Source organism: Macadamia integrifolia, unplaced genomic scaffold (assembly GCF_013358625.1).
Source record: "Macadamia integrifolia cultivar HAES 741 unplaced genomic scaffold, SCU_Mint_v3 scaffold3493, whole genome shotgun sequence".
NCBI lineage: Eukaryota > Viridiplantae > Streptophyta > Magnoliopsida > Proteales > Proteaceae > Macadamia > Macadamia integrifolia.
This window is the reverse complement of record NW_024869549.1, coordinates 1-13,297: the sequence shown is the minus strand read 5'-3', so window position 1 is coordinate 13,297 and position 13,297 is coordinate 1. Positions and strand designations below refer to the sequence as shown.

At 37.5% G+C, this 13,297-nt stretch overlaps 2 protein-coding genes across 6 annotated transcripts; both read right to left on the bottom strand.

The window, feature by feature from the left end:
- Positions 1–99: 99 nt before the first annotated feature.
- On the bottom strand, positions 100–5,815 carry LOC122068171 (protein RST1-like). 4 transcript variants are annotated; one of them, XM_042632038.1, is made up of 8 exons: positions 5,156–5,815; positions 4,788–5,069; positions 4,567–4,650; positions 4,143–4,422; positions 2,505–2,755; positions 784–964; positions 531–641; positions 100–324 (listed from the first exon to the last, which is right to left on the bottom strand). In XM_042632038.1, the coding sequence occupies exons 1-8, from the start codon at positions 5,546–5,548 to the stop codon at positions 311–313; spliced, it is 1,596 nt and encodes a 531-aa protein (XP_042487972.1). In that variant the 5' UTR covers positions 5,549–5,815; the 3' UTR covers positions 100–310. The 4 variants fall into 4 exon arrangements, with proteins under 4 accessions (XP_042487972.1, XP_042487969.1, XP_042487971.1 ...); XM_042632035.1 differs by having other exon boundaries at positions 454–641; positions 5,156–5,813; XM_042632037.1 differs by having other exon boundaries at positions 454–641; positions 784–910; positions 5,156–5,813.
- A 2,640-nt stretch (positions 5,816–8,455) lies between these two features.
- Positions 8,456–12,833, bottom strand: LOC122068170 (AP-1 complex subunit mu-2-like). Of its 2 annotated transcripts, XR_006136999.1 has the most exons (7): positions 12,698–12,833; positions 12,472–12,568; positions 12,264–12,361; positions 12,028–12,169; positions 11,719–11,841; positions 8,967–9,191; positions 8,456–8,765 (listed from the first exon to the last, which is right to left on the bottom strand). XR_006136999.1 is itself a non-coding variant. In XM_042632034.1 (6 exons), the coding sequence occupies exons 1-6, from the start codon at positions 12,799–12,801 to the stop codon at positions 9,093–9,095; spliced, it is 663 nt and encodes a 220-aa protein (XP_042487968.1). In that variant the 5' UTR covers positions 12,802–12,833; the 3' UTR covers positions 8,782–9,092. The 2 variants fall into 2 exon arrangements, 1 of the variants encoding a protein (XP_042487968.1); XM_042632034.1 differs by lacking the exon at positions 8,456–8,765 and having other exon boundaries at positions 8,782–9,191.
- Between the last annotated feature and the right edge of the window lie 464 nt (positions 12,834–13,297).

Genomic DNA, 13,297 nt, shown 5'->3' with positions numbered 1-13,297 from the left:
GGGTGGTTTAATTTACATATAAGTATATAGCCACCATTCAACCAGCATATCTCAAGAGAAGGTTAATGAACTTCAGAAAAGAACAGTATGACTGCTATAGAAAAACCAATCAGAAATAAATACTTTATTCACACCTCACAGCCATTCATAACACATGGATGATTGCCTGTCAGAATAAATCTGGTAAGGTAAACCATAAAAACAAAACAGATGGAGAACATACGGTTTTGCTTCTTTATGAAGCATTGGCAAAATAGTCTGAACAATAAGTGGTATCATCACCGGATGTGAAGCAAGCGAGGGAAGAACTTCAAGAAGTTTTATCTGCAAAACAAATGGTACATATTAAGATGAAAACTGGAGGAAAACAAGAAAAAGGGGAAAAGAAAAGTGGTTTGTAATATATATTCTGCACTAAATACAGAATCAAACAACTGGACAATGACAGCTTACCGAACTTTCACGGGAGCTACTCTTATTATTGCAGAAAACTTTATTGTAAAAAAGAATGGCTAGCAACAACGGTATACCCAGTCTAGGATCCATTAAGCCAATAGCAGCCAAAGAATCTATAGCAGAGCTCCCCAACGAATTATGCATGACTAAAACAGCATTTATGGAACTGAGTAGAAATGGCATTTCTACAAGGTCAAAAAGAAACAAAACTGTCATGGGATGAAAATAAACTTGCGTCATAAAAAAAGAACTTAATTTTGATGATATCCTTAGTATAATACAATAATTGATACTTGCTCAAAATTTACAAGCTTCATAGGTAATAACCTGATGAAAGATTTCCTTCTAATTGAGGTAATAGTGGAGACTTTTTTCTTTCAGCAGCCCGTAAAGAATATTCCCTGAGTTGAGACATCCATGGTTTCCGATCATCGTTCATCACTTTAATACTGGTCTTACCAATGGAAGCCAAACTTAAAAAGTAAGAAGTAGATAACAAAGATGGGTCCTGAGAATTTCAGCATAGGAAAACAGATGATCAAATTTCAAATCCCTAGTCAAAATGGTAAAGCATGTACTGACAGTTACACACAATTATTATCCTAGTAAATTATGGTTTATCACATTAGGACTGAAACCCAACCTGAAAGTCTCATAGTAGTGGTTATCACTAAGGTAATAAACTTTCATCCTCAATATAACAAATAGAACAACTTGATCTCACTATTGCAACAGCAATCCCTATCTATGTAGTGGCATATCCTCCAGGAAAAAAACATGAGTTAGAAGATTAATTCGAAGAGGACCACACATTCCCCATATAGAATGCAAACAACACCCAATTTAGATAATGCAGATAAAAATATTGCAAACATAGTTTTTAAGGCGCTGGTAAGGCGACAGGCGCTGCTAAGGCGTCGCCTTACCAGCGCCTTGGCGCTGATACAGTCTAAAGTTGGTAAGGCAGTGCTCCGCCTTATGTGAAGTGGCGCCTTATAGGTTTTTTTTTTTAAAACACATTTTAAAATTACTTGATAAAGATTCCAAATATAGATTTTTTATTAGTGGGTGTATGGTTTTGTTAGCACTTGAGATGTATGGGATCAACTTTACTCTACCAAAAAAAACCAAAACAAACAAAACAAAAACAGGGTTTGGATTTTATCAAGGGTTTTAAGAAAGGGCTTTGAGAAAGAATCAAGGAACGAGGAAGAACCACTGATCCAGGCGACCATTTTGCTCCAACAACGGTGAGCTTCATTCTTCTTTGACAAGAGTAGAAATATAGTGGATGACCTTAGGGCTTAGGCACTCATTTTGGCATCATAGAGGTAAGTATAATAAATATTTGTATTTTTTGTCTTCTTTTCTTTATATTTATAATTTTGTTTCATAATTATGTATTTATATTATATGAACTTAGTTTATTCACTTTATTGATTTGTTTTCTTGATGAATATCTTACATTGGTATGAATATAAACCTTTAATATTTATTTAACATATGAATAATAAGATTCAACTAGGATTTGAGCCAAATAGATTGGTTTTATAAAAAAAATTACACAAGAATGCTTTAGTCGATAAGGCGACGCTTTATGCCCACCTAATCGCTAAGGCGCTCCGAAAGACCCTCAGACACCTCCGTCGTCTTACTGCCTTAAAAACTATGATTGCAAAGCAGCAATAATTACGAGCCCTAGAATGATCAAGATACAGGATTTTTATCTGGCACTGCCATGCCACTTTCAAGAAGATCAATAATCCTTCTGACACTTCAATCCCACTTCCAATTGAACTCAACTCGACCCAATAATCCTTCTACAAAGTAACAGGATTGGGTCAGCCAAAATTTTCTCTGCTCCCCCTCACTCCAATGAGTAGCCATAGATTCAGAACCAACACTTTAAAGAAAAGGGAAAGGGCTACAAAATATATATATATATATATATATTTTTTTTTTTTTGGGGGGTGGTTGGGGGGTAAAGGAAAATGAGGTTATCTCTCTCAACAGCATTATTTAGATGAAATCATGAAATAGAAAGTAACCTGAAGCCACAGATCCCGCAAAAGCCTACGAATAATTGATTCAGGTTTGCTGATAAATGGAAATTCCCCGGTGATATTAGGTACTTTCTTAGATGCAACTGAAAAATGCATTAAGAGCTCTTCCAACACAGAGAGAAATCCAGTTGCTGCAGCTTTAACTGATTTAGAAGGAGATGATAAAAGACTGATGACGGGAAAAAGGAACAGAAACTCCTCACTAGGACCAGATGCAGCTTCTCCACTGACATATTCTGAAAATGAATGAAAAAAACATTTTCCAGCAGACTGACAATGAAGAAAAAATCATCATTACAACATACTTCAGAAAAATAATTGCATTCAGAATTTCAGATAGAACAATGGAACTTTTTACTACTATGAGATAAAATTATGATTAACATCTACATCATAGTTATTTACTACTTAACAAGAAAATTATCATTGTCCAACACTAATCAGAGTTGAATCTGACTTAAGCATTTCAGGAAACTCAAAAATGCAGTTGCATCCATTCCATCCATTACATACATTATAATAAATGTTTTAGACTACAACTACTACATTAACAAGTATCAGAAAAACAAGAATATACTAAGGCATTGAGATAAACTGATGCACCTCAAAAATTAAACGAATTGTATGTAAATATGTCATGTTTGAAAACAAAGTTACAGGACAAAATCAAGTTTTCTCAACACAGGTGCTGGCATGTCTGTGGCATATCAATAGGACTCGGTGAAGGCTACATTTCAGAAAATGAAATGCCCCAGTACCATCTGTCGCCATACATTCCCCAAGAAGCAAGCATAAAATGTTTCCTAAGGCCTAAAAAGAAGGAATTTTTTTTTAATAAAAAGCATAATAGCATCACAGCATAATTCTTCATATATTGATACAGCACCCACTGCCATGGCAGAGGAAAGATCCATGCTATACTCAAACACAATAAAGGATGGGAATTTTTTAAGCAAACAAACCACGAGACTGGCGAACGCACAGTATAGAAGCACATGACTGTGAGTTTCATCTAAAAGAGTAAATTTAAACTTGAAAGAAAAAGTTCCCCACAACACCAAGGTACTATTTTTCCTCTCACATAGGTTTTTTTTTTTTTCTCTCATGGTCTAACACCGTTCTCCGCACCGCCAATGGTGTGGCGTGCAGATTCCTCCCCAAACTAGCACCATGAGGAATTCTCTTTCATTTCAATTAATCAAATGTAAGCAGTCAACCGGTCTATAGCCAAGCTGGCAAAGTAATGTGGCGTGACTTAATTGTGATAATTGCCACTAATGAAATTCTCTAAAATAAAACCATGAACAGGCTTTTCTAAAAACTTTCCCAGCAATGTGAACCAAGACAATTTAAACTAGAAAAAGAAATTAATAAAGCTCTGTAATCTATGGTTTCATAAATTCAGAAGCCTATTGAAAGAAATCAATTGCCTATTTCTAGATGCATTGGCATTCCCTTTTTTTCATTTTAGTTATTGACATGCAAAGGGGGTGGTGAGGATTACAGATAACATAAAGTATCTTTAACTAATTCTTGTTCCCATTCAGGAAGGGGGAGGAGAATAGAACACTAAAATAGAACAAATTCACCGAGTGCTGGTCAGCACAAATAAATGAGACGTACCATTTTCAATTTTCCACTTAAACAAGAAAACTGCGAGTTTCAGCACAGAGAGTTGTTCATGTTCAAATTCTGCCTGAGTAAGTATGAGAAATAAGGACATCTTCACTGATAACAATTCTGGTATGTATGGCAATCCAAGCTCTTTCTGAACGAGCAATACACTCTTTGACAGTTTGAAAATGGGCTCACTCCCACCAGAAAGCTTGTGGAAATCAGTATAAAATGATAGCAGAGTTTCCAACAGTTCGACGCTGCATAGTTGAGCCTCTTTGATCAACTGCTAAACAAGATTGAGAGATAAATTAACACAGATAAATCTTAAAAATGAAATTCGGATAATTAGCTTCTTAAAGATAACATAAGGTGACATTTCTAACACATCGTCGCTTGCTAAGAGTAACCCAATGAAGCTTCAGAAACATACCGATCCAGTTCCAACCACCTGCCTCAAGATCACCGTAAATGCATCCATCAGATATTCAGCAACGTCAACGAGATTTTTCATCTCCTGATAAAACCTTCAAACTTTAAGATTCTGAGTTGAGCGACAATATACTCATGGCCAGGAATGAAGGAAATAAAATGAGTAACTGCGAAAAGTGCCTAAGGAGTAAGGAGGATAACTTGGCCGACAAGTACACTTACTTCTGCATTTTTCCGCGGAAAATATTTGAAGCCTTCCATCATCAACTTGACAATGGGCATAGCTTCGAATGGAAACGAGCAAGACAGTGACGCAATAGAGGAAACTAAAAGCCTTGTGAACGAAAACGATGAAGCAGATGAAGATACCCGTAGTATCGAGAAATTCAAGAAAGGCCTTAAGAATTTACAAACTTTCACAAGTCCCGTGCGCTTGTTCTGCGCTATTAACAAGAGCACTTGCTGTACAAGCTCCGGTTGAACCTCAGTTCGACATGAAACGACCTGCAATAAAACTCCACACATTAAGTAAGAATTCAAAATCTTCGATAACCATACCTAATTAGACCCAGTCAAAAACCTCTCAAAACCTTGACGAAAGGATGAGTCTCCGGAGAATCCAACCGCCACAACGTATCGTTCTTCTGAAATGCGAAGCGAACAAGAAACCCTAACCCTTTGACGAAGACATTAACGAAACGCGAGTCGCAACCGTCGAGAGCCGATTGAAGTTCAAGTAAACCATGGGGAACCTCAAGGTAACCCTCTTTGACGAAGCGGCAAAGTTCCCGAACCGATTGATCGACGACGGCAGCAGAAGTGTAGTGAAGACACTGAGAAATAGCATCCCTACCGGAATCAGAGTTCGCGCCTATGTTTGACGGAGCAGATCGGAGTTTTTCAAAGATGGAAATCACTGCATATCTCTGCATTGAGGGTTGAGGAACACGAATCCTCTCGAGGAGGAGAGAGTATGAATCCATAGGAGACAAGAATGAGGAACAGCTACAGTATTGCTATGCTACCTAATCCATGGCTATACTTTAGGCTCCAAGAGAGTAAGAATGCTTTTCACAGCACCGACTGAGGCAAAAATGAAGAATCCTTCGGTTTTTTATGCCTGGAACGCTCCGTTTCTTCATATACCTAAAAACGAAAGAACTTTCTCTCCTCTCAGATATAGTAAACAGAGAAAATATACAATAAAAGTGAAAGGCGGACTTCTGGAAAAGGTAATCCGTTTGTCTCATGTAACGTTTAAAAATTTTTAAAATTGGTCTTTGGTGTAATATTCCCAACACCGGTTCGCTGTTTGCTTCGCCGATTCAGTTTTCGTATTTCGCAGAAAAAACACGAGGAAGATGAAATAAAAAGGTGTTCATGGCAAATCAATCAGGTGAGGGTTTCGAAAAAAGGGCGGTGTGACAAGGAATCTACATGGTAAACCAATGAAAGGTTCGAAATTAGTACCATTCATATGGAGTTCATATGAAACCATCAATATGGTTAGATTAGTGAAAGACTGTGAATGTGTGCACTTATTTTATCAAATATAAGTACGAATATGGGTCACTTGCTTATTATTACCCTCGGTCCATTGTTAGAGGTGTCAAAACTTAGTCCAAACCAATCAAATTGATCGGAAAAATTCATACATAACCTAATAGGATTGGTTTTGGATTGAGATATGTTGGGATCAGCGGAAAACTGGTCTAAACCAAAACCAATCAATAACCAAATCGAATGAAACCAATAAAAAAATTAACAATTATAAGATTATAAACTGGTGAATTAATAATTATCCATTTTTTACAATAGTAATGAGAATATTTTTTTTAAGTAAGAAAATTTGTTATAAGTCAATGAATATGAGGTTATAATAGGAAAATTAATTTGTAAATTGTAACGATGCTTCCATTGATTTCCTTGTTCATTATACAAAATTAGTTGGATAGTTAAATGAATGAATGATAATACGGTTCATTTTTTTTTATTTCAATATTAGTTGTCTACTTAGTAATTAGTTATTCATTGGTTTTAATTTTAGTTATTTTTCCTTACAACAATAAACCATGATTTAGTCACAAATTTAAAGTGTTATCGTCAAATATTTCATCGCTATAAGTTATGAATGTAAGATTTCATTGTGTTTCAAGCCCGATAATAAATTGATCTAAACAGGTACTAACCCATAAATAAATTGAAACCAAATCGGGCCAAAATCGAAGCCGATCAAAAATTGAAATTCATTAATTGATTGGTTTTGATCTCCCTGATTCCTAAACCAAAATCGGACCGACTCGATCAATTGACGCCCCTACACTACCATGGCTTCTCTCCAGTCACTCAAAATCAAAGCCGATCAAAAATTAAAATTCGTTAATTGATTAGTTTTGATCTCCCTGATTCCTAAACCAAAATCGAACAGACCCAACAGATTGACGCCCCTACACTACCATGGCTTCTCTCCGGTCACTTGAAAATATTACCTAAAAATAACCCCCAGGGGTAGGCCTCAGGGACCGTTCATGAGTATGGAGACACCGGACTTCATCTACGAGACCATCTGCGGCAGCAGCAGTCGACCGGAGTCCGAGACATCCTTCTACCCTGAGGTTCGTCTATTCGCCCGGTTGATCCAGTTCAACCTGCTTCCCAGAGGAGGCCATGGAACCAGGTGGGTTTCATGGCGGCTTTCATTGCCTTCTGCATCTTCACGGCCGCAGAGGGAGGCGGCGAGCACTTGTGCCTCCCCTACATCATCCTCAGAACGATGGAGCACCACACTTCCCACCCAGACAAAACTAAAGGGAAGCATAAGGTCCAATGGTTCTTACAAACAACTTTTGCATGATAAAGTAGATGAATTAACCATGAAGGGGACAAGTAAAACCAGCTAGTAACATTTGCTATTTGTTGTTGAGCAAACTTGGGATCATATTTTACCTTGATCTTATTCAATATTTGCCCCTCTGGTATCTACACTAGTCATATTGCAATGTTCGTGTTGTGTATTGTATAGTAGTTCAATTCCGTTATATTTTGGGCAAAAGAAAACCCTATCCTGCAAGCACAAGAAACACTAGCACCCAAGGACAATGAGAGGGCAAGTGCCAGCATCTGTAATGACTTGGTCATTGGCGGCAACATGATCCTTCCAAGCACCCTGTCTCTAGGTGTTTCTAATGCCAACAAAACAGGATTGTGTTTTCCCATTATTATTATTATTTTGGTGCATAAAACCCTAAAGAAGGGAGAACATTAGGCCACATTGGACAAAAAGCAAGACGGAGATCCACAAGCAAATTGTGTTACTAGTTCCATTTGACCAAAGGTGATAGCCGGTCATGCTGGTAAAGTCTATTGCTAGTCATTGCACAAATGTAGGATCAAGTCCATTCTTCACCGATACCTTTTCCCACTACATATTGGATTGTAAAAAAGTTCTTAATATTTTCTATCTATTAGATAGATGAAACAATCTCAACCACATGATCCATCACATATGATAAACATTTTTCCCCATATTCTCTATGTGAATTTTGTTTTCAAATAAAAGTCTTTCAACACAATTTCAAAAGTATTACATACGACATGTGGTGGTGGACTGAAAATCAAATCACAATTCGTCAACAAAATTTTGTTGCCACCTAATACCACCAAAGATCAGAAGTGGATCCCAGGAGAAAATGTTATCTCATAGAATGACGAAACTAAAGCCTCTTTAGAGAAGATGGGCTGGAATTTGTGAAATACTTCGGTTTAGGCTGAAATCCAAATGAAATATCGAAATTGAAGTATGGTAATCAGGCAAAATTCGCAACACTGGACCGAAATTTCGTCAAAATATTTCGATTTCAACAAAAACCGAAATGGGGGTGAGATCCAAATTATCAAAGCATGAACAGAACCATGGATAGACACATGATGAACAAACAGAAATCATCGCCATTACATACGAATGTATGACACCATCATGTCTGCATCATACATGTCCTCTTTCTTTTTATGAATCATACAAAAACCTATTGTGTGTGCAAAAATTTTAGAGTTCCAGACTCTATGGTGAGATTGGTTAGCAAAGATGTTAGTTGATAGATGCTAGTTATAAACTTTTATGCTGATTAGTTAGCAAATGCGAGTCAGGAGACTCGGGACCTCAGAAAACGTTTCCCTCTCTTCCAAGTTCACACCTATTATCTGTTCCATAGAAACATGGATCAAAATCATTCAAACGTAGCTATAATTAATTTCCAATGAATAATTCTTAATTCTTGCAAAAATGGATGAGTAAACATTTTTTGGGTAGCCACTGCACCCTTACAAACCACCACTTGTTACATTAACACAGACCAAAAAGGGAAAGACAAGAAGGCTAGGACAAGCTTGTGCTGAACATACCATGGGTACAGGAATGCATCAATGTCCTCCTAAGATGCTCCCTGATATCATTTGCAGGTTTCAGTCTAGATAGTGGGAGCCCATTAGATATGTTGCCTACTCAGAAGTAGAAATGGACGGCGCCTCTCAAATAAGTCTCAATTCATATTCACCAGCCATTGTTATGTATCTCACCCATGGAAGAGATTGGTAACCGCTCTTCTCAATAATCTTCAGATAACGGACCTACAATAACCCAATGTTCACATATGCCAATCAGAGATGCTATAATGAATGTCATAATGAAAATTTTCATCCTTGCATAAAGAGTAAAGAGGAATAAGTATACCACCCATCTCAAAATAGTTGAATTACGTATTGCATAAGGCTTTCCAAGACAAAATGCAGGTTTATATTTCTGGTGAAGGGGCCATTAAAGAAAATATGCTATAGATCATGAGATAGACAAGAGAAGAATATATGATACTAGGAGAAATGATATTCAAGTTCAGAGCAAACAGATTCTTATGCAAATGAGAGAGAGAGAGAGAGACAGAGACAGAGAGAGAGAAACTGATCTGTGCCTTGTATCACAGATAGGATATTTAATAGGAGGTTGTGAAGCAAATAATCAAATAACTAAAATTTGAGAGAAGTATAGCTTTCTTAAGCCGTGGACTGATTATTCTTTGGTTCAGAATCGAGACAACTGGTTGGTCAATGATCCAAGGAAAATATAGTTTGGTCAATTCCAAGGAAAATATAGTGGACCATCCATCTCCTTTGTGTTAGAAGCAATGAGGATTCTCATTCCTAGACATCAGCAACCAACTGTTGGATGGGTTGAAACTGGCTTGTAATCCATCCTGATAGTTTCATAAAATGGTTCAAGAATCAGGATAAATTTCAAGCAAGCACTAAATGAGCCAGAAACAACTTCTTAATGCCCACACTCATAAAATTATAGCTACAAAAAACATGATTTCTCAAAATATAATCCAATATTAATCATCTTCAAAGATTTACGTGAAAAAACTGAAAGCAACAAACATCAGCACAATGACAAATACGACATAATACTCTACGATTAAGAACTTCCTACAACCTTCCTAGCAAATGAATTTTACCAGAGAGCAATTGATACAAGATTAGGGCGTCCCACCAAAAAAAAAAAAAAAGAAAGAAGGAAGAGAATAGGTGCTTCCAAGAGAAACGGAAACTCCTAGCAGCAATAAGATTGTCAAAAGATGAAATTTAATGGTTTAGATTAAAGCCAAGAACAGTTTAAGGTGATAATAGGTTGTGATAGGGTTCATAAAATGTTGCTGAGTTCTGATGTAGCAGATGGAATCATCAAGAAGACATGTATCATGAATAACAAACAGAATGGCTAAGGAATTGATATGAACTGGGTGGAATTGTGGAGATGAAACAGAGACTGTAAAGGGTAAGTAAGCCTTAGGCTGGACTGGGTGGAATTTGATCACTATTAGGCTGGATGTGGGGTGTATCGGTTGGTGCAAACAGAGAAATATAAGAGACTTCACTTCACCATGCATCCACATGGCCATGGTTGTGTGGCGTCAAGGAGAACCATGGTGGTGACCAGACACATTGAAGCCTAGGTGATGCCTTGGCAAGCACTGTATATCACATTCCAGGCCAGATTTTCTATGTATTTGTCATTTTAAAAATGTCAATGCATAAAGTAAGTTTGTAAAGGTCAGAATATAAAACATACAGGGGATGAAGGTGAGATTTAGAGAATATAAGGGTAGAAACAAGAAATGATTGAAATCTATAATATGTGGAAGGCAAGATCATAATGTTTTGGGTATGGGAACCTAGACATAATGTGACCAATCACCTCAAACCTAAAGGGGCAGCTTGTCGCCTAGGCACAGAGCCTTGAAAACTGTGGACATGGCTGGAACAACTGAAGCAGAACTTCAGTGTTCATTGAACGGAAAATAAGCTCATGCACATCCCCATTTGTAAACTCCACAAAAGTAGCCCAACTCCAACGAAGAACGGGATTTGACCCTACTAACAAAGGACAAACAAGATAAATGGAATACAATTCAAAAGAACAAATAGAAAACCTAACCATGACTGCTGCCCAGCACAGTTGTTTAAGAGGAATGATGATGTTAACAAGAAACCTATCGGGTTCCATGTTTGGGCCCCAAAAAAGAAAAAGGAAAAAAAAAAAAAAAAAAAGCAAACCACCATAGGACATGGGAACAATATCCTAGCTACTAATGAGTCTTCCCCTTGCTGCTTCATTGCTTCCCGTCAAAAGTAATCTTTCCTGAGGCAGCAGAGTTTCAATCTAAAACCACACCAGATTTGCCACCTCAGCCCCTACAAGAGAGGCAGTTTTCATCTTCAATGGCTTTAACTATGTAACAGAAAGCGAGATTTTTTTTTTTTCCGACCCTTTAGACTGGGGTAAATGTAAAACAAACTTCTTTCTCAAGGCAGGTATGAAGCTATGTTGAGGGGAATATATGATCATTAAAAAGATATGTTTAATCCATCAACATGCAAGAAACCTTTCCGTCAAAATTTTCAACTGGGTACGAAATATTATTAAAATCTTAAATAAAATTTTTTTTGGTTGCCCTTGGCCTTTGCTCAAGGCACCAGCCTTGTAATTTACTTATTGGAGTGACAATGTCATTAACTTGTAGTATCAAACACTAAAAGCTACCCAGGCAACCAATTATTCAAAACCATATAAACTATAAAGAGAATAGAATATCAGACCCACCTGTATTCCAGAGACGGTAAAATACGGTATCTCAAACTTCACGCGGATGGGAGCTTTCCTCTCTGGAATTGCTTCTTCAGCAGTTACACTGGGAAGCACAAATTCTGCTCTTAACATGTACTCCTACACAATGCACAATGCACAATGCACAATGCACGAACAATGTCAGCATGCTTCTTGAATTGTAACCACATGGACAAGACTAAACATTACATATTATGAATCACAATCAACAGCTACAAGGCCAAGTACTACAAGCAGGAATCTATAGTTGCTGGCTGGAAAAGATAAGGATAAAGCTAACCGTACCTTGCCACCAGGAAAAGATTTTATTTTCCAAACCAATGCATCACTTTCAGGTGCATAAGCAGCAGAACCCATGGAAGTCCGAACATTAGGATTTGTCGCATCAGATGGCACAGGAAGCTCAATTTCGACATTAGTCGCAGTGCTGCATAAGAAAATCATAAACAAATCAATAATTCCCAAAGTTGCTGTGCAACTGTGTGGGTGACAGAATTTACAACCAAGCTGAAGAAACAAACCTACGCTCCTTGAACTGGCTCCGGGCTTTTACCATGATTTCCATACGACTTCTTGAATGCCTTTCTACTTGAGCTTCCACCCAGATCAATGGCTTTACCTGAAAGCATAGCCAATGATCCTCATAAGACACTCTTACCTGGGACAATGGATAAAACCAGCATAATTGGCCCAAATTGGACCAAAAATTATAAAAAAACATATATAAACCTGAGTACTGAGTCTGTATGTCATTAGGTCAAAAGATCCATCTGGGGGAATGAAGGAAATTGTCCTATCATTTTCAAATCGGGCCAAACGCACACACCTAGATCAGAAGAGAGTATTAGAATACAAAGTTGCAGATAGAATGTCACACTCTGGATGAAATAGTAAAAATGGTCAGTTCTTCGGAACAGCTACCGAACACAGCACAGTAAAGACTTATGACACATACTGGTGAAATTTGATATCATCCAGATCAATGGCTTTTCCCTTTGTTGATCTACCTTGAGCCTCCAATAATAATCTGTCATTGAGCCCAAGCTTACATTCAGGCATACCACTGCAACAGAGGAAGCTTAGTTATATTGTAAACTTTTTGAGTTTTATATCCTTCTAAAGTAAAATTTACTAAGCTAAATCAACTTAAACGGAAAAGAAGAGATTAGGATTTTGAAACCCCTATCTTACCAATTCACAACACAACAAGCCCAAAGGCTTGTTAATCACAGAAGAAAAAGGTGAAGAATAAGAGGAATCTAATAAAATTCTTTTTGTCCCCCTTGGGAAGGAGGCACTAAATTAACTGATGGAGAAAACTTGTAACCCCTCTACTATCAATAGCACCTTAAGCCCAAAGACTTTTCCCACAAGGCTTAACCCCTTCTATTGCTTATTTCTGCCGTATGGAAGTGATGCTTCGGTCATACTGACCAATGGATAGATGTATTTTTCCCCAATGAGCTACATGTCAAATCGGGACCTGGTGACCTAAACTGTATCGCCAGCCAAGGATGGTGCACTTTTTTTTTTTTTGGGGGGGGGGGGGGGGGGG